Consider the following 23,506-nt stretch of genomic DNA (forward strand, 5'->3'; position numbering starts at 1 on the left):
AAATATTTAAATATTTAAAATGTTTTTTAAAATTAGAAAAGTAAAATAAAAATGATTTCTATGTCATTTCCTCCTAGCTGTTGCAATGGGAGTAGTGGTCTGTGGAGACCCACCTACCACATCCTACCCAGAAAACAGAAGTTCCTTGGTTCTGCTTTTTATCACTTCTAATGATAAAGACTTCTTAGTATTTTTTCTTAATCACACTCTAACTTGATTTCCTCTTGTTTACACAAGTTACAGTTTTTTTTTTTTATCTCTGTCAAAAATAGATGTGAACTACTTCCTCAGCTTTCTCAAGGGAAGGCCATTTTACCTCAAAGTTCTTGTTGCCTTGTTCTTGGGAGCAAGAGATCCTTCCCGGTTTCTGTTTTTCAGTTTGTTCTTTGTGCCCTTCTCTGGGAAAGTTTCTGATGATTTTATAGATTTCGGGGGTCTTTATGGACCTAGAGGAGGAGGTGAGAGCTCCCTGCCCTGCAACCCCGTTGCTCAGTAGACTTGTCTTGATGGATGAGCTCCCTGGGAAGCATGTTCTCTTTCTTCAGTCACCCCAGCCCCCTTTAAGGGAGACTCGCTTTCCCTGACTCCCCTCGCCTCTCCCCTGAGTCTCTTATGACTGTCACACACATCATCATGTCAGCTACTCCGACATTTGTCAGCTAGTGACTTTCCAACATCAGTGGCCAGGCTTTGCCTCCATTTGGGCTTCTAGACTTCTTTATTTTATTTTATTTTTTAAAATTTATTTGTCAGAGAGAGAGCACAGAGGGGGAGGGGCAAAGGGAGAAGCAGGCTCCCTGCTGAGCAGAGAGACCAATGTGGGGCTCCATCCCGGGATCCCAGGGATTATGACCCGAGCCCAAGGGAGACGCTTAACCCACTGAGCCACCAGACCCATCCAGGGCTTCTAGACTTCTGTGTCACACCTTCATCCCCACAGGCCCCTCAGAAGCGAAGTCTCCAAACTCCCCACTGTTCCCGCAGTTCTGCCCCACTGCCCGCGACCCTCCTTCAGGAAGGACACGGCCACTGCCAGAAGCCTGTAGATGGTCTCCCTCTCCCCCGTGTCTCGCATCCATGGGCTACGGACCAGGTCAGCTGTGACCCGCAGACACTGCCGGTCCCCCCCTTCCCCACGGCCACAGCACGGGACCGCCTCCTCCTCCTCAGGCCTGCCCTCCGGAGGAGCGCACATGCCAAGAGCACTCAGTGGACACAAGTGGTTTTATTATCTCCACCGGGACGGGCCGACCCACCGGAGCTGCGTGGCTGCCCGCAGCACGGAGTGGGGAGGGCCCGGGGCCGGGCCGGGGAGGAGGCGACCGGCCGCGGGAGCCGCAGGGCGGGAGGCACGAGCTGGCGGGCAGAGGCCGCGGGCGGGAGCCGGGCCGGCCTCACCGGTGCCGCTTCCGGATGCTCTGCAGCTCCTGGGAGATGGCGCCGAAGCCGGGCCGCTGCGCGGGCTCGTAGGCCCAGCACTGCTCCATGAGCCGGAACACGGCGTCGGGGCACAGCTCGGGGCAGGGCAGGCGGCCCCCTGTGGGGACAGGCACGGGGGCCCGGCAGCCGTGAGGAGTGGGCGGGGGACCCGCAGCCCCCGGGGTGCTCCCGGAGCACGGGGAGCTGCTTGCGCCCCCGTGGGCGCCGCTCCTCAAGGGCCCCGAGGGCGCAGAGGCTCTGACCCCGGTCCCACAGCACGCAGCCGGCTCTGCTGGCCTGATTGTTCGTAGTAGGAGGGACGCGGGAAGCCCTCCCGCCCTTGTGGCGACGGGTTAGCGCGACAGCGCTGGGCCTCTGGTGGCGGCCCCGGGATGACCCTCGCTCTGCCCTCAGGGTGGTCGGGGACCCTGGGGAGCCCCGCCCGAGCCTCGGGAGAACCGCGTGGGTCCAAAGTGGCCACCGTGCGGGGACGCCTTACCCTTTTCCACAAACTCCCGCGTCTGCTGGTTGCTGAGGTTGGGGTACGGGGGGGCCCCCAGGCTGAAGGCCTCCCAGAGCAGGATCCCGAAGCTCCACACGTCGCTCTCGGAGGAGTAGCGTCCTGCGGGGAGGGCGGGCGTGAGCGGCCCCGCGCGCAGCCGCAGTGAGGGCTCAGCCGTGGGGCGCCCGGGGAAAGGCCCCGCTACCGTAGTTAAGAGCCTCCGGAGCCGTCCACTTCACCGGGACTTGTCTGAGGCCCCCAGAGGCTGCATAGATCCCATCGGCCTCCTCCCGGGACATCCCGAAGTCACTGATCTTCAGGACGTTCTTCTCTGTCACCAGGCAGTTCCGAGCCGCCAGGTCCCTGGGTGGGGGCGGGAAGGGGGACAGTGTCCATGCAGCCACGGCCCCTGCCCAACCCCGCGCTCCAGGCACGGCCTTGGACAGAGCTGCTCACCAGCCCCAGCCCCTGGTGTACGGGGGACAGGCAGCCGCCAGGCCTGGAGTCCATGCCTGCCCTGGGGGGGGGGAGGGGAGAGATGGTGTCCAGGCCGCGGTGGGGGGGCCCTCTCAGCTCTCACCGGTGGATGCAGCACTTGCTCTCCAGGTACTCCATGCCTGCGGCCGCGTCCCCCACCATCTGCAGCAAGGTCTTCATCCGCAGGCGGGAGCCCTCCGTCCGCAGGAAGGTCAGGAAGTCGCCCCCTGGGGGTGGGCAGCAGGAGACCAGGTGAGCCATGGGCGGCTGCTTCCCCCTGAAAGCCGTAGGCCAGCTTCCTCGGCTCACCCTGCACGAGCTCCATGACAATGTAGATGGGCTGCTTCTGGGTGCAGACGCCAATGAGACGCACGATGTTGGGGTGGTTGTACTGCTTCAGAATCCTGGGGGGCAGCACCACTTAGCACCCTGGCTCGGGGAACCCCAGGAGCCCCAGGGAGACCGAGGGAAGACGGGAGAAGGCAGCAGATGAAGAGAGCATGGCCTGTGAGGCCAGCAGACCCAGACACCTTCCCTCAGGTGGGCCACTGGGCCTCTACCCCTTGGCACTAGGCGGGGGTACCACCTGTGCAGTACGGGGTGAGGGGCATGAAGATTAAGCCGAGCATGTCACCTCATGCCAAGCACAGAGGAACACCCTGTATGTGGAACTGTGGGGTTGTTGCTTTATCACACACCTTGCTTCCTGCAGAAACTTGGCCTTGAGGTCAGGTGGGAGCGTCTCCCGACAAGACTTCACGGCCACCAGAGTATTGTCGGCCCTCAGGCGTCCACTGAACACTTCACCGAAGTTCCCCTGAAAGGGCGCCAGGCTCCTACCAGTTGTCCCCAGACCAGGGTCCTCTTCCTCACTCCCAGGGGCTGGCCCTCATCTTGTCCCCACCCACCCTTCACTGTCCCCAAACCCAGACTGCTCAGCCGTGCTCCACAGGCGTCTACCCCCTGGGTGGGGGGAGCCAAGGGGGTGTGCACGGGATAGGGAGAAAAGGTTACCTCAGACGTGCCACATTCACAGGGAGAAGTGACACAGAAAACCCCTAGATCTTTCCCTTGGATTGAAAACCCATTCTGATTCTTAAGGAAGTAACTCTTTCCTTAGGAGATATTTTATGGCTCATGGGTATTGCCCCTGAGGAGAAAGGGCCTGGGTGGGGCGAGGAGGCATGGGGATGCTGACGGAAGTGGTGGACGGAAAATAAGGGCACGCAACTCACCCGCCCAATCTGCTCCCCCAACACCAGGTCCTCGTGGTTTAGCACCCACTTGTCCTGGGGAGGGAGGGGAAGGGGGGTCGGAAGTCGGTGAGGGGATGGGTGCTGGGCCCTGCAAGGGACCAAACGTCCCCCACCAATGCTGTTTTTCATTTCTTAGCACTTCGGTTTATTGGTCTGAAAAATGCGGGTTGGACAGTCTCAGGATCACACTTAGAAGACTTTGGGGACCAGGCAGTTGCCCTCAATGAGGGAGACTCAGCTCTGTGTGTATGCGTGTGTCCCATGGAATGGGCACGGCCTTGAGATTCCAAACCTAGAGGGAAGCTGGCCCCGAGGAGGGTGAAATCACGTTGCACCCCCATATAGACAGGAACCTGGGAAACCCTTCCTGCTCTGACGCTGTGTGGCCTGGTGGCATGGCAGGGCCGGGCACAGGCTCACCTTGGGCACAGCCCTGTTCAGGACGATACCGCTCTTCTTGGTGAGGGGCTGCTGGGAGCGCAGCAGGTGGTCGATGAGCAAGGGGATGCTGGGAAAGCCGTCTCCTTCCAGTCGGTATAGGTTCTGCGGGGCAGGGGAACCCAGGGTCAACGGCCTCCTCTTGGGGGGGGGGGAGCACCTGCACTGCAAGCCTGGAGCCCTCCTTTGGGGGGGCACCCATGCAGAAAACCTGAGCTTGCAGCACAGACGGGGTGCTCTCCGCGGCCCCTTTCAGCTCTGCCAAGGAAGCAGCGGACGCAGCAGCCAGTTCCTGCCGTCCCAAGGCCATTCCCCTGCGGAGGCGGGCGGGGGGCGAGGCAGGGAACGCCAGAGGGCAGCCCCACTCACGTCAGTGGACTGGATGATGAAGTGCCGGGGCTGGCCGTCCCACAGCACAGACAGCACGTACTCCTGCTTGCCCTGACTCTCTCGCACCAGGAAGTCCCCGGAGTGTGTCAGTAGCTCAGCCACCTCTGTCCGTGGGATGGCCCCGTGGTACCACAGCTGCTCGTGCAGCGGCTTCTGCACCTCTGGCACGAGCTGTAGGGGTGGAGGGAGCTGGCGGGGATTGGGGGCGGCGAGGAAAGGTCATTCCACCAGTTTGCCAGGGGAGGCCACCAGGACAGACAAGGGTCAGCTGGGGTCTCTCTCTCACTCACATATGTCCCTCGTCCTCACAAACCACCCACGTGCCATTAGAGCCCTGGGAGCCAACGACAGATGGAGTCAGGCTCGCTCTAGGCAGAGCTGGGAGGGGGAGCCCAGGCCGGCTGATCTCAAACCAGGCTTCTGCCTTCTCCTCCAGGCCCCCGCTGCCCAACTACTCCCGGAGCAGGGACAGCCGGGGGTACCAAGGCTGCAGCACACATTGCCTAGCGGTACATGTCGGAGACCCCTGGCCTGGCCCACCTCTTGGAGAAGGGCAGAGCTGCAGGCCCAGGCTGGGCTCCACTCACCGAGAACTTGGGGCGGAAGATTCCCGAGATGTGGCTCTTAAGGATCTCCAGGGTGGGTGTCCTTCCCCCTTCTCGCTCCTGCTCCTGAGGCCAGGGACAGACGTCAGCGGGTGGCCAGGCTTGGGGAGGGGGAGGGCAAACGTGAGGAGCGCGTCCCGGGACGGGCGGGCGAGGCCGGCAGGGTAGGTGGTGGCAGGCAGCTCACCGAGGACGACGTGGAGTGGCGGTCGTCCTGCAGGAGCAGCACGGGCGGGGGCTCCCCGGGGCCCAGCTGCTCCAGCGTGGCCTGCAGCAGCTCCTGCTGGGCCTGCAGCTTAGCCTGGCTGCACAGAGCCACCTGCAGCCCCTGCAGCGCCTCCTGCAACACCTGCTTCTTGGCCAGCAGCTGCACCCTGCGGGGGATGGGGGGCGACGGGGCGGGGAGGGGAGAGGGGCTCAGCCCTGGGTCGGCCCAGCGGGCGGCGGAGGGGGCGGGCAGGCCAGGAAGCTGCTGTGGGCGAGCCGTGGGTGGGCGAAGCGCTCACCGCTCCCGGGGATGGGTGTTCTGCTCCTCATTCCAGAGGTCACGCTGCAGCTCGGTGACCGCCTCCTGCCGGCTGAGCACCGTCTCCGTGGCCGCGGCCAGTTCATCTGTCACTGAGGTCAGCCTGTGCCCGAAGGAAGGGCCGTGTGAGCCGGGCCCCTCAGATGCACCGCCGCGGAGCCAAGCGAGGCTGGTGGGCCGCAGCTCCGCAGAGGTGGCGTCCGCTGCCCCTGCCCCTCCCCCCAGCCCAGTCCCGGCCCCACGCACGTGTGCCGCACGCTCTCCACGGTCAGCTCGTTCAGCTGCAGCTCCCCCGCGGCCAGCGGCTCGCCCTCCTCCAGCAGTGACTCATCGAAGGTGACACAGGGCGGGATGTCAGGTGTGGACCTTTGGGGCGACAGTGCCCCGTCAGCAAACGGGCTAGAAGCCCTGGTGCCCGGCAGGAGCAAGGAGGGGCTTACCCATACTGTCGCAGGAAGCCTTGGTACTCGGCCTCGGGCTGGATGCGGGCGACCGCTGCAGCCATCTCCAGGTGAATGGCTGCCACCTCGTCCTGCACCAGGCTGCTAATCTCCAGGTACTCCTGCAGGATCTCCTTCCTGCCCCCAGACAGGAGCCCCGGTCAGTGGGGCCTCGGGCCAGGCCAGGCTGGGCAGCGTGGGGCCCCTGACGCTGGCTTTGGAGGGGCCAGTGCTTGAGCCTCCCCCTCCCTCTCATTTACCAGCCAAATAAATGACCACAGGCAAGTTACTCAATGTCTCCCTTATCTCCGCTTCCCCATGTGCGTCATGGGGACGCTGGGCCTTGTGATAAGGACCCAATAAGAGCTGGGGTGCAGAGCATGTGGTATGCGCGGACTGCTCGGTAAATGCAAGTACAGGTGCACCTGTCCCGGGCCGCCAGCCCCACGCTGGGGGGCTCTGGGCTCTGCCGTGCTGCTGGCCCTGCACCCACATGTCCAGTCCCAGGCCCTCCCGGAGCTGCAGCCTCACACAGCCACGCACCTACACGAACGTCCTGCCAGATGTCCCTGAGACACCATAACCCCTGGAGTTGAAAGGCAAACTCCTGTCTCCTTTTCTCTCCTTCCTGTCCACATAAGTCAGCGGAAACTCCAGCTTCCCCAGACACCATCTCACACCTCACTTCTGGTTCGTGAAGAACCGGCCCGGCTCCACCTTGGGAGTACCCCTACGGAGATGGCGCTGGCCCAGCAATCCGCACCCCTGCAACAGCCCCCGGCCTGGCCCCGTGAATTCTCTCCCCCACACAGCAGCACCCAAGTCCCCCAAAGGCCTGCTGGCCCCTCCATCACCCGGCAGTGCCCCAAACCTGGACCTGTCCGACCTTGCAGCCTGCTCTGGCCCTCCCCTCCCTCTGCCTGGCCTGCACTGGCTGCCCTGCCGCTCCCGGGATTTCAGGCACTCTCCCACCCCAGAGCCTGCGCACCTGCGTTTCCCTCTTTCTGGAACGGTCTTTCTCCAAACATCCCGTCCACCCCCATTCACCTGGGTATCTCTGAGGCTTTCCCAGAGCACTCTATGGAAAGCTCTCCCTCCTCCCTGCCCGCCTCCCCTCCCCTGCCTTTCTCTATACCACTTACTGCCATCCCACACATGCTGCCCCTTGTCATTACTCTTTTCTCTCTCCGGTACCGTGAATGACCCTAGAGGACAGATGCTCTTGTCTGTGTTGTTCCCTGCTGTACCCCAGAGCCTAGAATAGTGCTCCGTTCATACAAGAACACCTTGCAAGAGGGACCCTGGAAAAGCACGACCCAGACACCAGCCGGCGGACTCCACATCTCAGCCCAGCACCTGCTCCCGAGGGCAGACTTGGCCTCTGGGGCTGGCGGTGGGGCTTAGGGCAGGGCAGGGGCGGCTGGGGCTGCGGCTTACAGGATGCAGGCCATCTCCTGGTGCAGGTCCTGCAGTGACTGTAGCAGGCCGGGGAGCAGGAGCCGGTGGTGGTGCTGGTGGTGCAGCTGCGCAGCCCGAACACCCAGCACGTAGCGGTTGTGATGAGCAAACAGCTTCCACAGGCTGCGCACATACTTGTCTTTGGCCTTGTCTCGGTCCTTGTCTGCGGGGGGCAGGGAGGGGTCGTGGGGGACGGCACAGAAGGACAGGCCCCCATGGGGGGGTCAGGGCTGGCTTGGGATTCCCTCTCTCCCAGGAAGGGAAGCCACACACCTTTGCTGGCCTCCTGGTACTTGCGTCTGGCCTGGGCGCTGTCCCGTGCCAGGACTCGGTACTGGCTCTTCAGCTTCTCGATGTCCTGGCTGTGGGCCTGGGGAGAGACGAGGGGCCAGCATGGGCTAACAGGTCCCCGGGCCCAGGAGAGTTCAGCCTGAGGTGAAGCCCTGCAAGGGTCCCGCAGTCCTGGCGGGCCACGCAACCTTGTCTGTCCTCCGGGAAGGGCCTGCAGGCCTCTGGGGCCCAACACTGCTGCTGAAGTGAGAGCAGAGGAGCTGGCGTGAGGGCAGGAGCCTGGGACAGGCAGAGAGGGGCGCTGGGCAGGCTCCACCTGGCCCTCCTTGACCTAGAGTGGTACCTGGAGGCACGTGTGGCCAGGGCTTGGTTTAACGCTCTGTTGGTGCCATCTTGAAACTCTTCATAATTTTTTGACAAGAGGCCCCGCATTTTCACTTTGCATCAACTCCTGCAAATTCTGTTCCTGGTGGCAGGAACAATGGATGGCCAAGAGCGAAGTTCTGATCCCAGTCCCCTGTTTATGCACTGGGATCCTTTGGGTAAGTTCCCTCCCTTTCCTCTAAATCTTAGTTTCCCGGTCTGTACAACAACTTAAAGGAAAGACGAGACGAATCTCTTAAAGGGCCAGATGGTAAACACTTCCTCAGTCTCTGTCGGAATCAGCTCTGTTGCTATAGGTCTGTAACAGCCCCAGGTAACGGGAAAATGAACAAATGGGCATGGCTGGGTTCCAGGAAAAGTACCCCATAAAAGCAGGCTGACCCCCGAATTAGATGCACTTCTGGGGAGCCTGCCGGTGGGTGGACAGTGGCCACCAGGGGCCGCTGTGGGTCCGTGGGAAGGCTGGGTTTGGCACAGGTGGAAGGGGTGTGGCGCAGGGGTGCTGACCAGCACTCCGAATCGGGCAGGCTCAGCAGCCTCCAACCCGCTCCAATCGCTCAACCTCTAGACCAAGCAGCAGGGCCGGTTCAAATGCCGGTGGGCTGACTTCGCACCTCCGTGTCCCCACAGTGGGGGCCCCACTGCTGCTTGTGGTATCTCTGACGCCTTGTGAGGAGCCCGCCTAGACCAACAGCAGACAGACCAACCCCAGCTGCTCTCTCGGGCCTCAGAGCCGGCTGGCGCAGGGCAGTGAGGGGTGGGGGTTACAGATCTGCGTGCCCTGCAGGCAGTGGCTGGATCACTCACCTTTACACCCAGCACTTGGCTCGGGCACGCACTCGGGGGACAGAAAATGCAGAGGGGTCTTGCTACAGACCAGCCCAGGAGCGGGGAGGAGGGACGGAAGCTAGGGCAGGCCTGCGGTCAGGGACTTGCACTTCCCCCGTGAATCCAGGGGCTCTTGTGCAAAACCAGCCCATTTACTCTCGGCTCTGGGCAGCCACGGCCAGGGGGAGCCCAGGGCCCCCGGCCCACCTTGGTGAGGTCCTGCTGCAACTGCTGCCACTGCTCGCTGTAGGTCTTGCGCAGCTGCTGCCGCTCCCGGATCAGCAAGCCCAGCTTGCTCAGGGGCCCTGAGTTCAGATCCTCCGCGTGCTGCCTCAGCAAGCGGCTCAGGCCCTCTGTCTGGCTGGTGATCTCTGCCCAGGACTGTAGACATGGGACAGGCGAGACAGGGAGTGGGGGCCAATGGCTCCCTGGCTCGGGCCTGCCAACCCTCCAACCCTCCCCAGCGGGCTCTGGGAAGGGAAGGGGGCAGGCAGGCAGAACTGTCCCTTCTCCCCCCACCATCCCCGCTTCCCGCACCACAGAAATTCCTCAGTCGAAGGCAGGAAGGGGACGAGGAGGCCTACGGTCCCCCAGAATCCCCACCTGGCTGATGGGGCTGTTGGGGCTCATGCCCCGGCCCCCACTGTCCTGCAGGGACATGTGGTGCAGCAGCCCCGCATACTCCCTGTCGCTCTTGACCCGCTGGGCCATCCACTTCCTCATGCCCTCCAGCAGCCGAAGCTCGGCCTCCTGCATCTGCTGTAGGGCCCCATGGCCCTGGGCGCTGCACAGCTCTGAAGAGAAGCCCATGGTGCCGTCCTGGGGGCAGAGAGAGGAGGGTTCACAGCTGGGTAAGGCGGCAGCTGAGGATGGAGGGGCCGGCCAGAGAGGGGGGTGGCAGCCCGGCAAAAAGGAGCTGCCGCTGGTCAGGAGGTGGGGTCCTCTCCTTCCGAAATGCAGCCATAGATCCAAAACGGCAACTTGGCCTGGGACGCCCGGCCCTCCTTGCTTCCCGAGTCTCCGGCCAAGGCATGGCGCCAGGGGACCCCTCCCTCCCCAGGCCCTCCTACCCCGCACCCTTCTCAGGGGCTCGGCGCGCCCCGGACCCTCCGCCGGGCTTCGGGCAGACACAGCTTGAGCCGGGCCCCTGTCGTACCACGCGCGCCCCGCCCGGGGGGTGTCCCCACTCCGCACCCCCGGCCCCCGCTGCCCCCCGTCCCCCGTGCGCCTCGGGGCCTCGCGGCAGGAGTTACCCGCGCGGGCAGCTGCTCCGGGGCTGCCGAGGACACCTCCGGGACGACTCCTGCCCGACTGCGGCCCGGGCGACCCTGGCCAGTTCCTGATTCGGCTTCCTCCTGCCGCGGTTTCGGCTGGCCGGCCGGGGCGGGCCCGGCGAGGGGAAGGGGCGGGCGGGAGGGCCGGCGCCCCCAACGCCTGTCGGCCCCCCTGCCCAGCGCACCGCGCGGCCGCGGAAACGGAAGGGAGGAGGGGGCCGGGGAAGAATGGCCGCGCGGAGAGCCGCCTGCCGGCGCCCCCAGGGCCTGGGCAGCGCCCGGGAGCGCGGGGAAGCGGCCGCTGCGCGGTGGGGGCCTGGCGCCCGGCCAGGGCGGCCCAGAAGGGGAAGGGGGAAGCCTGCTCCGGGCCTCCCCACCCCATCGGATTCCCCAAGGAGCGCTCAGGCGCCAGCCAACATGTGAATAAAATTTCCAAGTAAATATCCCCGAGGAGAGGCCTCCTTCTCCAGCACAGGTCCTAGGGAGCCAGCCGCCACCCACCCCTACCGGAGGCAGGGTCTTTCTGTCCCAAGGGAACCTCGTCCCTGCGGAGGGGCTAGGGCAGAGGGGCTGGGGGCGGGGGGTAGTCGACAGGTATGGAGTTTCCTGACGGGACACTGGCCAGCAAAAAACCATCCATCTTGGTTTTAGTCAGGCCCCACCGCAGACCTCAGCCCTACAGCCAAGGGAGATCCTGAGCAAGGGGGACCGCCCTGCTGGAGAGCAGGCCTGTGGGAGTGGAAGCCCTCTGCTTGTCCTCCTCTTGGGGCTCCCATGTCCCATACCGTGGGGCTTCGTCCCAGCAGCTGCCTCCTTCCACAGCCCACCGCTCCCCCAAGGAGGCCCTAGAACTCCGTGGGAGACAGCCTTGGGTCCACCTGGAGGCAAGCAGGTCATCATCTGGCCCTAATCCCCGCCCCCATCCCAGATGCAGTCCCAGGGTCCTAGGAAAAGCGGGCGGCATCACCACGCTGGAGACCAGGCCTCGTTTGCATAGTCTGCACGTTTAATCACTTTAAAACCTCTAACATTATCTCGTGTCCATTAAATAGAACCAACAATGCTGGGCCTGTTTAAATTACAAGAAAAAAAAAAATCACTGGGCACCAACCCAGTATCTTACAAAATCAGCCAGGCTGGCCACAAGGGTGGGGGGATGGGAGAGGAGGAGACACCCCTGGGCAGGTGGCTGGGTGCCAGGAAGGGCTAGGGGAGAAAGAAAGAAAAGAGGGCTCCCGGATGGGAGGGGACTGATTGTCCTAATGGGAGGGGTGCGAAAGGCACGTCAGAAGAGGGGGACTTAAGGGGGCAGAACAGGTCAGTGCTTTCTCCACAAGGGCACAGTGTTGGAGGGGGCTCAGTGCCACTGCCTGCCCACCCCTGGCACTTGGAGAACCAGTGACCCATGAGCCCTTGGCACGATGAGCCCCATCTGAGACACAGATGACAGCCTGCCCCTCCCACCACAATCCCCTTTCCTAGGGCCCACCTGGCTTGCCCGCCTGCCTCTTCGGGACTTGGGGCTCAACTCCTCCTCACTCCTCAGCAACATGCTGCAGCCCCCCACACCTCAGGGCCAGGGTAGCCGGGGGAACAGCAGAGTGGACAGTGGGTGTGGGGAGGTGGGTGGTCCAGCTGCTACCCCCATTAAAAATACAAAAAAAAAAAAAAAATCAGCATCTAAAGTGAAATAATCACAAAGTGAAAATATATCCTCAAACAGCCCCTGAGATCCCCACAGGGGAAAGCAGCATCGGGTGGGAGGTGGGAGAGGCCGGCCGGGCCACCGTCCCTCCCCACCACCCACCCAGGGGCTCCGGGACTGTGAGTGCCAACAGCCCAGGCAGCCCCGGGCTCAGAAAACAGGGACTTGGGCCCTGGCAGGAGGGGAGGGGGCCCAAGAAGGTAGGGTGGTCAGGACACCAGCACGGGGCTCGGTTGGGCCAGCCACACTTGGCGGGCAGCCAGCTGTGGTGGAGGTGGGCAGAGGGACACACACACGCGCGGGCGCAACCTGGAAGCACCTGCCTTGCCTTGGTCCCTTCCTTTGATCACCACTTCCTCAAGAGGCTCACCAGACTCGGGGGACAGGGTTGGGGATACAAAAGCCCTTGGAGAGGTGGCCTCCTCCTTCAAATACCCCCTAGGCCAGCCTCCCTGCTGCCTGGATGGGGACCATTATTGCTTTAGAGGAACAGGGAAGGGACAAGAGCTACAGCTCGGTCAGGAATCCCAAAAGAGACGGGCTGACCCTCTTCACTCCGCAAGGGATTCCGGCTGGGGCCTGGACCTTGGAAAGCTGTCCTAACGGTTCCACTCCTTTCTCCACGCAGAAGGGGTGCTAGAGGTGGGGTGAGGCCCTCCCCTGCTCCCCAGCTGGTCCTGGGGCCCCACCTCAGGCAGCCAGGGGGCCCGAAGGTAGGGTGGAAAGCAGTCTCTGCCCCTTGCCTCCCAGCTGGGGTCCAAACCCAGTCCCAAGATAAAAAAATACTTTGGTGAATTAAAAAGTGCCCAAGGAGGGGATGGGCTGGAAGGGGCAGGCAGTAGGCGCTCGTCAAAGGGCGCTCTGGTCTTTGATAAAGGCGGTCCTCTCGCCCCGGCCCTCGTCCTCTTCTGAGTCCGACGGGCACTCTTCCTGCCAGGCTTCGGGGGGCAGCCCCTTGTAGGAGATGAGGCCGCGGTCCATGGTGTACACCTTCACCCCCCGGAAGCTGAAGCCGGAGCGCAGCTGCAGGACCAGGAAGACGGTGACAAAGACCAGCACGATGAAGGCGCAGCTGAGGCCAGCCACCACCTCGGGCAGGTGTGAGGGCAACAGCCCTGCCCGCGGCCGGGGCTCCGCCTCCACCTCTGCAGGCAGCCTCTGGGGCGGCGGCCGCTGCTGGGGCGACTCGCGGCTGCTCTGGCTCTGTCGGGAGCACGTCTGCTCCACGGGGTCCAGCGAGGCATGGCTGGGGCAGCTGAGGCAGTCTGTGGGGGCCAGCCCCTGGCAGGTGGCACATGAGCTGTGGCAGGGGGTACAGACGCTGGCCCGGATGGTCTCCACGTCGTTCTCGGTGCTGTAGTGCGTATCGAGGACTTGGGGCGTGAAGCCTGGTGGGCAGTGCTGGACACAGGTCTTCTGGTGCAGGGAGAAGCCTTCCTCGCACACTGCCGGCAGGGGAGGGGACATGGGTGTCAGCTAAGCAGGCAAGGCGGCCCCGAGCAGCCTCCAGCCCCAGAACTGCGGTCATCCCGAGTTCTCTTCAAACCCCTTTCCTCCTAGCACTGGGCTGCAAGACAGGCTCCCTCCGTGCCCACCCCCTCGAACCTCAGGCCCCGAAACCCTGAAACAGCCACTACCACTGACCCACGCAGGCCTGGCTGGTCGCAAGGGTCTTGCAGCCATTGCTCTCGGGAGGCGTGTGCGGTCCCTCGGGGGCCGTGCCATACAGCACGAGGGTGAACTTGGTCAGCGTCCCTATTCCAGGGTGGGGGAGGAGGCAAGAGTTAGGGAGCACTGGCACCGCTCCCAGAATCCCAGGGCCCCCCAGCTCCCTTCTGTGCCCCCCGCGGTCCTCACACATCCCCAGTACCATAGTTGTTGGCTTCGCTGGTGTTTTCAATCTCCAGGACCCACTCGCCAGAGGGGTCCTCGTCCCAGGAGTGGGTTGTCATGAAGGCCCAGTCGTTAAACCCATCTGCAGAGTAGTCATGTGGCCTGGGGGAGAAGAGTGCCTATGACTGTTGGAGGCCTCTGGGAGACCCCAGCCAGGGACACCAAGGCCACAACACGTGGACCATACACCCTCCCCCAGTGCAGCACCAACCCCACTGGGCTGAAAATGCCCATAGCTGTTGTTTCCCAGTAGGCCAGGTGTTCTCAACCAGAAGATTCTGGAAACGTGCAAAGTTTGGACACGGGAAGGCATCCTACTGGCACATAACGAGTAGAAGCCAGGGATTCCTTTGATGTGGGACAGTCCCTAGGACCAAACTGTCCCTCCTGAAGTGCCAACAGCACCTCCACCAAGAAGAACGTGGTGGCCACTAAGACTCTGGGACAAGTCCAGGAGGGTGTGAGTGCACGAACGGACGTGTGCGAGTGTGAGGGGCAGGGCAAGCCGGGCAGGGGAGAGGGCAGGCACCTGGCCGCCAGCAGGGTGGAGCGGGTGCCCATGGGGCTGACCAGGTGGATGGCCAGGTCGCCACGGCGATTGTAGGACAAGGTGAGGCGGGCCTGCGCATGTTCCAGCCGTGTGATGTGGCTGGGCTCCCCCAGGCAGGCGGTCACCGTCTTGCGCACCTCCAGCCGCTTCCCGATGTCCCTGTGCAGACAGCAGGGACGGTGTGCCAGCCTGGCCGGGAGGGCGGGGCCACATCCCCAGCAAGCCTCAGGCCCCAGCCACCCCTCCCAGCCCAGGGCCGGGCCTCACTTGGGCTCAGTGAGGATGTCGATGATGCATTTCCTCTGGGGGGGCACCGTCGTCCAGTTCTGGGCCAGGGTCACCATAGCACCTGCATCCAAAAGCCCGTAGCCATACGAGTGGCTCACTGCGGGGCAGAGAAGACGGGGTCAGCTGGGATGCAGCTGGGAGGCCACCCGCATGCTGGGCCACCCTGTCCTCACCTTTCCGGCCCACACCATTGGTGGCCCAGTCGTTAGCATTGAGGTGGGCGGGCTTCGAGGTCTGCACCACCAGGTGCTGCATGTCCCGCCAGGTGAGGTTCTTACTGCAAAGGGGGCAGGGAGAGGTGGGGCTCAGTCTCTCTGGAGAGAGGCCGGAGGCCAAGGGCTGTCCTGCAGGGGGCGCTGGTGGGGACGAGGTCGCTGCCCCTGCGGACTTACTTGGCTTCCAGGGTGAGAGCGATGATGCCGGCTGCCAAGGGGGCAGAAGCTGAGGTGCCCGTGTGAGACTCTGTACACTTCTGCCGCAAGTCTGTGGTCACCTACCAGGAGAACGGGTGGAGGTACTAGAGAGGCCACCAGCCTGCCCCCTGCTCTGCCCACAGGCCCAGAGCACCCACGGAGGGCTGGGGAGCCAGGGCCAGGACATCTGGGGCCCAGCCGCTGCCTTGCTCACTTGCCGTGAACAGGCCAATGCCTGGCCCTCCCCAGATCTCCATTTCCCATGGCTCGAGGGGCCGAGCTCCAGGCTGGAGACCATTCGAAGCACACACATCCGTAGAGTCTCCACTTCTCAGGGCAGCCCCCTGCCCCCGGGGCGGGACTCACGATCTGCTTCTCGTTCTGGTTGCCGCTGCTGTATGTGGTGGCCAGCGTGGACGAGCAGGCCTCGCTGTACCAGGGCACGTTGCCGAGCTGCGTGGCGCTGCTGATGGACAGCGTGTAGATGCTGTTGGTGTAGCCGTCACAGTTGCAGCTGTCGTGCTCCCGGCCCCCGTTCCCTGAGGCCCACACAAAGATGGAGCCCAGCCCCCCGCGGCCCTGTGGACAGAGTGGGCCGGGGTCACTCGCAGACGGGGCCCGGGGGAGGCCTGGCGGGAGGGCACTGCCGGGCACTGGGCCCCTCATCCGCACACGTCACCCTACTCCGCACCCCATGAGACCCCTGCTGGGTTGGGCGCTTGGGCAAGTCTGTCTGTCTGTCTGTCTGTCTGGAACCACGGACCTGGGCTGCTGCCAAAGTGCCCAGACCCGGGACTGTAGGAGCTGGAAGGATGGGGGATTTTCCCCTTGTTTTTCTCTGTTGCTATCTGTCTAGGGCATTAACATTTTAATAAACAAGCCTCGTATAAAATTAAGGTGTAATGCAAGCATACACAAACAGGAAGAGGAGAACGGGGGAAGCAAGCTAGGACAGCGAGCAGACAGCCCCCGGCCTGGCCCGAGGAGGCTGCGCGGGGACCCCCACAGCACCTGGCTAACCCCCCGGAAGAAGGCCTCCTCGGCGAGGCGGGCAGGCCCATCCACAGTCTTGCCGTCGTCCTCGGGGCCCCAGCTAGCGCTGTAGATGTGGATGTGGTTGGGGTTCAGGCCCAGCGAGCGGGCCTCCACCGCGTCCGTCACCTCGCCGTCCAGCATGCGCACCCCTGGCCGCGGAGGGGGGTGAGGAGAGGGATGCTGCATGGGTCTAGCCGCCGGGGCACCCCCAAAGCACACCCAGCCCTGCACCCCGAGGACACACAGGGGAAGGCAGAGGCTGGAGCTGGCCAAGAGCCGGAAGGGAGAAAGTGAACACACCCTGCCTTCAACCACACAGCCTGGCCTGGAATGAGCCTCTGCGCTCCCTGGGGCACGTGGGGGCCAAGGCCGGCCCTGCAAGGACTCAGAGCGGGCGGCAGGGATTCAGGGAGGCTCCTGCTAAGAGGCCCTCACCCTGGCCTGCAGCACAGGCGGCTCAGCTCTGCATGGTCCGGGAGCCCCTAAGGAACTGCCCCGTGGTGGGAATAGGACGGGCACTGGCCAGATGGGACAAAATCCCCCGCAGGGCCCTCCCCAGGACAGGGTGGCCACGACCCACACCCACCTCCAATGCGGGCATTGTAGGCCACACCTACGCCACAGACACCGTTGTTGGCCACGGCAGCCACCTCGCCGGCACACCGTGTGCCATGCCTGCCGGGGACAAGAGCACAGCATTAGCAGGGGACAGAGTGTGACGGGGCAGTCTGAGGGACGGGATAGGGCAGCACAGCCCTCCAGCTGCGACCTCTGTGCCCTCCCATGCTCTCCGCTGCACGGCCACCCCTGCCCTGACCAGAATTGGAGCGCGACTACAGAGATGTCAGCCTACGGGGGGCGGGTCTTAATCCGGGCTCGACCCCGCTTTCTCAGCGGAAGGGAGGAGACACCAGGCGGGGACCAGGGGGCCTGCCATAGCTCACCTGTTGTCATTCATCTGTGTGTACCGAGGCTGGGGGTCAGGATCCTGGTCATTGACATCGAAGCTGGCCCCAGGATCCTGGAGAGGACATGGCCATCGTCAGGAACAGTCTGACCACACTGACAGAACAGGACCGCCCCAAGACACCCCTCGCCGGGATCACTGCCTCCCTCCCCCACCTCCTCACATAATTGCCTGCCAAGTCTGGGTGGTTCTTCTCGATGCCATCGTCCAGAATGGAGACCACAATGCCGTCACCTGTGTAGCCCTGAGCCCAGGCCTCCTTCACGTTCAGGTCCCGCTGGGTGACGCCAGACTGCTGAGAAACCCGCCCCATCACCCCAGCACTTACAAGATGTGGTCGGCTGTGTGGGGTCAGGGGTACCCTGAAGAATCCCATCACCACCCCCGAAACCTCCTTCTCCACCCGCCCCTGCAGCCGCAGTGCCCGTCTGGGCTCCATGGGAGGGTCAAGAACTCAGGAAGGGAGCCCCCCCAGGCTTAGCAGGAAGGGGCAGGGAGAGAATGCTCGCAGGGAGAACGAAGAAGGATGATAGGAGGCCTCCATGTCAGCCTCAGCCTCCCATGGGAGCCCTCAGTGGCCAGATGGTTGCTGCGGGGGAGGAGGACCCACGACCCGAGGAGGCTGCATACCAGGTACCACTGCTGGGGAAATTTGGGGTCCGTGGGCTCCTGGTACACATCCCGTTTGGTCCTTCGCTTGGCCACCTGCTGCTCCAGCCACTGTACCTGTGAGGGAGTGAGGGTAAGCAGGGGAGGGTGTGGGTGGCGGGGTGGGGGGGTGTTACTCAAGAGGCTCCAGAGAGCGGGAAGGGAAGGGTGGCAGCCAGAGGGGCTGGGGGTGCACTCACTTGAGGCTCCCTCTGCAGCCGGCTGTGCCGCGGGTGGTGAGGCGACAGGGACCGCTTTGTCACCGCTCGATGCCAGAAGTGGTAATAGTCGCCGAAGATCTGCGACAGAGCAGGGAGGCTGAGCCGGGCTTTCCATCTGTCAGTCCCCGGGGAGGCAGCGGATGGGGGTGGACGACCGGCTGCAAGGGGAGGCTCACGACGCGGGGGGGGGGCATCTGCTCCCGGCCTGGGACCGGCCAGGGGGTGCAGGGGACAGAGAGGGACCCACCCTCCCTGGCACAGTCTGGTCTCCCAAACAACCTATGTTGGAAGCCAGAGGGCAGCCCCTGCTCCAACCCCACCCGCCCCCACCCCCGGCTGCCCAGAATGCGCCACCACCCAGACGGTCCTGACAAGGTAAGCCCACAGTCCCGGGCCTGGGGCCCGAACCCCTGCCCTCGCCAGCCCCACCCCCAGCAAGGTCCTGCGCCAAGGCCAGAGGTGGTCCGCCCTGGTCCGCGCACCTACCTGGCCCAAGTTGAGGAAGCCGTGCTTGCGCGCCAGGCGGTCAGCCACAGCAGGGCCTCCGGGAATGTGCACGGCCCAGGTGTTGGTGTAGACCTTCTGGGCGCGGGCGTCGGCGGCCAGCAGGACCAAGGCTCCTGCCGCTGCTACCACCCATAGCAACCAGGGCCTCAGCTCCATGGGGGGCACAGGTGGCCGGGACCCCGGAGCCCCCGTCTCCTTGGCCTGGTCACAGGGCCTCGGCTCCCACGTGCCTGCTCACTGCCTGTGGCCCGGGGCTGACTGGCGGGGGCATGGGGCCGAGCGGGGCAGGGCTGTGAGGGGACGAGGGCTGCCAGCTCTGAGGGGAACAAGGGAGGAAGAGGGGGAGATGGTCAGTCCCTCCCCAGCCATGTGCTAAAGCTGCCTTCCAAGCCCCAGGGCTCAATCTAGGCCTGAAAAGGCCTCCTGGGGAGACGGGTAAGAATCCAGCCCCCCCAAGGTCAGCCAGCCAGCCAGATGGAACCCCCCAAACACACACACACACACACACACACACACACACACACACACACACACACACACACACACACACACGGCTCCTAAGCCTCTCTCCACATAAGAATACGGAAGTGGGATGAAGTATCAGGCTTGAGTCATCCAGAATCAGAAACAACACAGAATAAATGTTCAGCACAATCAAAGTAAAAAAGAGATGGGTTATAAAGCAGTATGTACACATGACCCCATTTTGTTTTTAAGGAACTATTTCTACATGTATATTTATATAGAACCACAAAACAAAATCTGGAAGGACACATGCTGAAACGTTAACCAACGATTCTCTCAAGATGGTGACGATTACAAATAACTGTTATTTTCTTCTTTGTGTCCTTCTATGTTTTCCAAATTACCCAGGTATATTTGACAAAATGTCTTTTCAAAGTTTTTTAATGGGTGGTGTCTACCCAGCTCGCCAGGGGCTCCTGGTTCAGCAAAGCAGACACAGCCACAGGGAGTTACCGGCAAAGACCCACAGCCCCATGGGAAGAAACAACGGGTGACCCTGGGAGGGATGGGGCTTGGGGGGCTGAGCACAGGGGATCCCACTGGCTTCACCTCCCTTCAAGGGCAGACCCCAGGTGGCCATCATCAAAGTAGGGCCCAGACTCTTTCTAGGCTGTTTCCCGGGGAACACTGGGGCCCCCCTGCCCTGCCCAGGCCTGGGTGCAGGGCCCCCAGTGGCCCCCTTGTGTTCCACGCCCACCAGCCTTGCATCATCTGAGCCCAGGCAGCCAGAGCAAACACTGGCTGCTGAGCCAGGAGCGCCAAGGTGAGGCTCAATCAATAGTCGGCCTGTTGTTTGTCCTCCTTCAGCAAACAGGCAGCGGGACCTCTCTGTCTGGGGCCACATAACTGTCCCCACACAGGGCCCCTGACTAGCCAGAACCCAAGCCCCTGGGGTGGGGAGCAGCTCGGGGAGGCCCCAGTAGGGTCGCTGGAGGTATCCTGTCTCAGTGCCAAGCTCATTGAGCAGAAAGCCTGCCCAAAGGGCCCCGGATGCCCCCACCACTCCCAGCCCCAAAGGAGGTTACTCTGCCAGGCGGCAAAAAGGAAGCTCCTCAGCTCGCCCCAGGCTGTGGGGCGCTGAACAGGCAGGCTCACCACTGGGACACCTCACCCCTCCAGGGGCTCCCCTTGGCCATGACCAGCCTCACGGAGGGAGGGCCGCTCCTACAGTCCCACCCTGCAGGCTGGGAGGGACTCAACACACAATTCCCAGGGTATTTTCAGTTTACACCAAAATAACCTGACAGCTGATGGCGGGAGGCGTCCACAATACGGCTCCTCCTCACCCTGTTACGGGGCAGAGTCCACGGGGCTCCAGGACAAGCCCGTGATGCCTTGGGCGTCCAACTTCCAGAAAGCTAGTCTTAGCAATGGCTGGGTGGCCAAACATAGGCCCTAGGCTGTGAAGAGACCCCAAGCCTCTCACTTAATAGTGGATGTGGGGCCCTTCAGGCAGAACCAGGTAGGAACAAGACAAGGCCTCTTCTGGCCACTGCAATAGCCACCTCTCGGGTCCAGATGGCAAGTAAACCTCCCCCCGACCCGGCCCGGGCCCACAGTGCTGTGAGCCCTGCCGAAGCCCCCAAATCAAGACAGGCCCATCGAGGCCCAGCCCGGGTTCCAGCACACTGTGAATGGAGCTGCAGCTGTCGGCATTAAAGGTGATTAACCAACTATTTAATTACCCTGCAGCCCCCCAAAAGAAAGCAGGCTTCTGGCACAACCCAACAGTCCCTGGAGAAAGGGCCTGCCTCCCTCTGCCCAGCATCTCCAGCCACGGGGAGCTGTGGATATGGCTCCCGCACAGCCCCCAAGCCCCCAGACATCCCTACCTCAACAACCTGGAGGGAGGGAAGATTTCTCACCCCCCTTCCTCCCCAAAGAGCAGGCGCTGAGAACAATGAATGAATGGGCTTCTCCCCACCCCCATCCCAGACTCTGACTCACCCTCAGAGTCCCAGTTCAGCTCAAACCTCCCCTCCCCAAACCACCAGGCTTGCTTTATTTCTAGCCTCCTGTGATGCCCCCTCACATGGGACTGGGCTCTAGGCTGTGGCCACGGAGAGAGCTGGGACTGCTCTTTCTGGCTGTGTTCCTGGGAAAAGCCATTTCTCCAGAGGTCCCGGGAACCTCTAACACAGAGAGCCGCTCTGAAGTGTTAAACTGAACCTACACCCCCCCACCGCCGCGTCGGGCTGCTGTTTCCCAGGCACTGAGGGTCTGGTGTGGACTGGATTCAGTCTTTCTAGCAGAGACACTATGCCAGGTCCTGTTAGAGGTACTGAGAGGCGCCCCCGAAATTCCGATTTTCGGTCTCTGCTCAACTAATTTGCTGTGTGATCTCAAACAAGTTACTAACTCTCTCTGGGCCTCAGTTTCCTTGGTGGTAAAAACTGCTAGATCTGAGATTTTCCAACTTTTTTTTTTTTAAGCCACATACCCCCACCCCTTTTTAAAAATCAATCTTACATGAAAGCCCCACATAGGAAACAGTAAAATTTGGGCTGTTCCGGTTGAGACAGTCAAGCTTGGCTACTCTCCTGCGCTGTGTCCACACCTGGCCCGCAGCTGCCCAGCCCTCACCAGGCCACATCACCTGGGTTCCCCTCACACTTCCCAAGTCAAAAATAGGATTCCAACACCCTCCAGGGCAGAGGGTCTGCACCTCCCCTCCCCACCGGCGGGGCACGCGGAGAGCAGGCACAGACCGGACCAGTGACTGCTGTCAGACCTGTCTGGCGAGCCGGCAGCCCCGCAGTCCAGCCACCCCACGGGGGCAGAAGGGGCCTGGGCCAGGCCTCGGCGGGAGGCAGCCCCAGCGCCTACCGGAGCCAGTCTCCCGGAGCCCGCGGGACCCGCACCTGAGTCTCCGTAGCCCAGGTGTGCGGGCGGGGGCGAGGCCGGGCGGGGAATAATCCCTTCCGCCCCGCGACCCGCCGTTCCTCCCCCTCCCCGGGGCGGCGGAGTGGGCGAGCCGGCGGCGGCCCCCGGCGGCCAGCGGGGAGGCGGGAGCACCCGGCGCCTCTGGAATTCTCTCCCCATCCCGCCCCCAGCGGGGGCCCCGCAGGCGCTTCCTGAGGTCAGAGGGCTCGCCCCGGCCCCAGGCGGAAAAGTACCGGCCCCGATAGGGGCCGGGGACCGAGCCGGGCCCGGAGCGCTCAGGTGGGCTGCAGGGCGCCCTTCCTGCTCCCCACGGCTCCACACTCGGGCCGGCCCCCGAGCCCGTTCCGAACGCCGGGACGGGCAGCCGGGGCCTGGGGGCCCGGGTCAGGCCGGCCGCGACCCTCCCCCGCCGGGGCGCCGGGGCCGCGGAGCCCGCTCCCGGGGCACAGCGGCCCAGTCCGGCCGGCCCTCCTCGGGCCGGGCGCGCTGCCTCCCCGGGCCCCGCGCCCGCCTGCTTACCCGAGGGAGCCCGGGCGGGTAACTTTTCCAGGCGAGCGCCGCGGCGGCTCGGGCGCCCCTCGGCCGAGCGGAGAGCCCCGCGGCGGGGGGCCTGGGCTCGGCGCCGTCCCCGCGCCCAGCAGCAGCGTCACCGCGCGGAGGCGGGGAGGCGCGGCGGGCGGCCTCGGCCCGGCCCGCGACCAGGGGCAGGGCTCGGCCTGGGCTCCGGCTCCAGCGCGGGCGGAGGCAGCGGCCGGGCCCCGGCGGCGCTGCTTGTTTACTCCCGTCGCTGTCAGCGGCTGCGGCGGCCCGGGCTCCTCCTCCTCCGCCGCCGCGCCCCTCCCCCTCGCGGCGCCACCTCCGCGCTCCCGGCCCGCCACCGCCGCCGCCGGCCCGCCGCGCACGCCGCCCATGCCGCCCGCGCCCTGGCCGGCGTTCGGAGCCCGAGCCGCGCGGACCCAGAGCGCCGGGCCCCGAGCCCAGGCCCTGCGGCCTTCTGGGGCGCCCGCTTCCTCCGGCGCCCGGTAGGGGCAGGTAAAAAGTGGGGCCGGAGATCCCAAAGCCCTGGCGGCCACCGGGCGCGTCCCCACACCCCCACCTCCTGGGCCCAGCTGCCCGCGCCCCCGCTCCCGGCTCTGCGCGCCCATTGCTCCCGGGGCAGGCGGCGGCAGAGACCAGAAATCGGAACCCTTGGCTCGGGCTGCCAAGGGCTTGAGGAGGTACTCCGAGCTCAGTGTCGGTTGCATTGCGTGGGAGCCGGCCCTCTCTTTCCCGAACCCTCACGACTGCCCCATTCCTGAGCCAGGAATTTGGGCATGACCCAGTTAAGTGTCCCGGGGTGACCGACCTGGGGCAGCTCCCCCTGAGGTCGGACCTCAGCGAGCGGGGCACACCTTCCCAAGGCCTACAGTTAGAGGAGTCACGACTGTGCATCTATATAGACAGGTGGATAAGCTGAACCAGCAGCCCACGCCTTTTCCTTTAAAAAAAAAAAAAAACAAAAAACCAACCATGGCCCAGCCCGGGGACAATCACTTTAGGTTACCTCCTTCTTAAATACATTATTTAATTCACATAATCCTTCC

The 23,506-nt window shown here is 63.6% G+C and overlaps 2 protein-coding genes across 3 annotated transcripts; both read right to left on the reverse strand.

Moving 5' to 3' along the window:
• Window positions 1–1,210: 1,210 nt before the first annotated feature.
• On the reverse strand, window positions 1,211–10,400 carry LOC111152641 (FES proto-oncogene, tyrosine kinase). The gene is made up of 19 exons (XM_022511180.1): window positions 10,268–10,400; window positions 9,618–9,833; window positions 9,222–9,395; window positions 7,785–7,881; window positions 7,491–7,674; window positions 6,054–6,191; window positions 5,860–5,979; window positions 5,594–5,716; window positions 5,275–5,461; window positions 5,070–5,153; window positions 4,462–4,671; window positions 4,075–4,197; window positions 3,634–3,687; window positions 3,097–3,215; window positions 2,708–2,802; window positions 2,502–2,625; window positions 2,127–2,284; window positions 1,919–2,041; window positions 1,211–1,537 (listed from the first exon to the last, which is right to left on the reverse strand). The coding sequence occupies exons 2-19, from the start codon at window positions 9,822–9,824 to the stop codon at window positions 1,395–1,397; spliced, it is 2,463 nt and encodes an 820-aa protein (XP_022366888.1). The 5' UTR covers window positions 9,825–9,833; window positions 10,268–10,400; the 3' UTR covers window positions 1,211–1,394.
• An 871-nt stretch (window positions 10,401–11,271) lies between these two features.
• On the reverse strand, window positions 11,272–22,591 carry LOC111152580 (furin, paired basic amino acid cleaving enzyme). 2 transcript variants are annotated; one of them, XM_022511073.1, is made up of 16 exons: window positions 22,443–22,591; window positions 18,495–18,831; window positions 17,988–18,086; window positions 17,770–17,865; window positions 17,303–17,431; window positions 17,117–17,193; window positions 16,759–16,847; window positions 16,149–16,321; window positions 15,504–15,716; window positions 15,117–15,217; window positions 14,898–15,001; window positions 14,704–14,821; window positions 14,416–14,595; window positions 13,864–13,988; window positions 13,638–13,748; window positions 11,272–13,438 (listed from the first exon to the last, which is right to left on the reverse strand). In XM_022511073.1, the coding sequence occupies exons 2-16, from the start codon at window positions 18,669–18,671 to the stop codon at window positions 12,843–12,845; spliced, it is 2,388 nt and encodes a 795-aa protein (XP_022366781.1). In that variant the 5' UTR covers window positions 18,672–18,831; window positions 22,443–22,591; the 3' UTR covers window positions 11,272–12,842. The 2 variants fall into 2 exon arrangements, with proteins under 2 accessions (XP_022366781.1, XP_022366780.1); XM_022511072.1 differs by having other exon boundaries at window positions 17,303–17,434.
• Window positions 22,592–23,506: the final 915 nt, after the last annotated feature.

Source organism: Enhydra lutris, unplaced genomic scaffold, assembly GCF_002288905.1.
Source record: "Enhydra lutris kenyoni isolate GAN:26980312 unplaced genomic scaffold, ASM228890v2 scaffoldscaffold29, whole genome shotgun sequence".
In the NCBI taxonomy this organism is placed as follows: domain Eukaryota; kingdom Metazoa; phylum Chordata; class Mammalia; order Carnivora; family Mustelidae; genus Enhydra; species Enhydra lutris.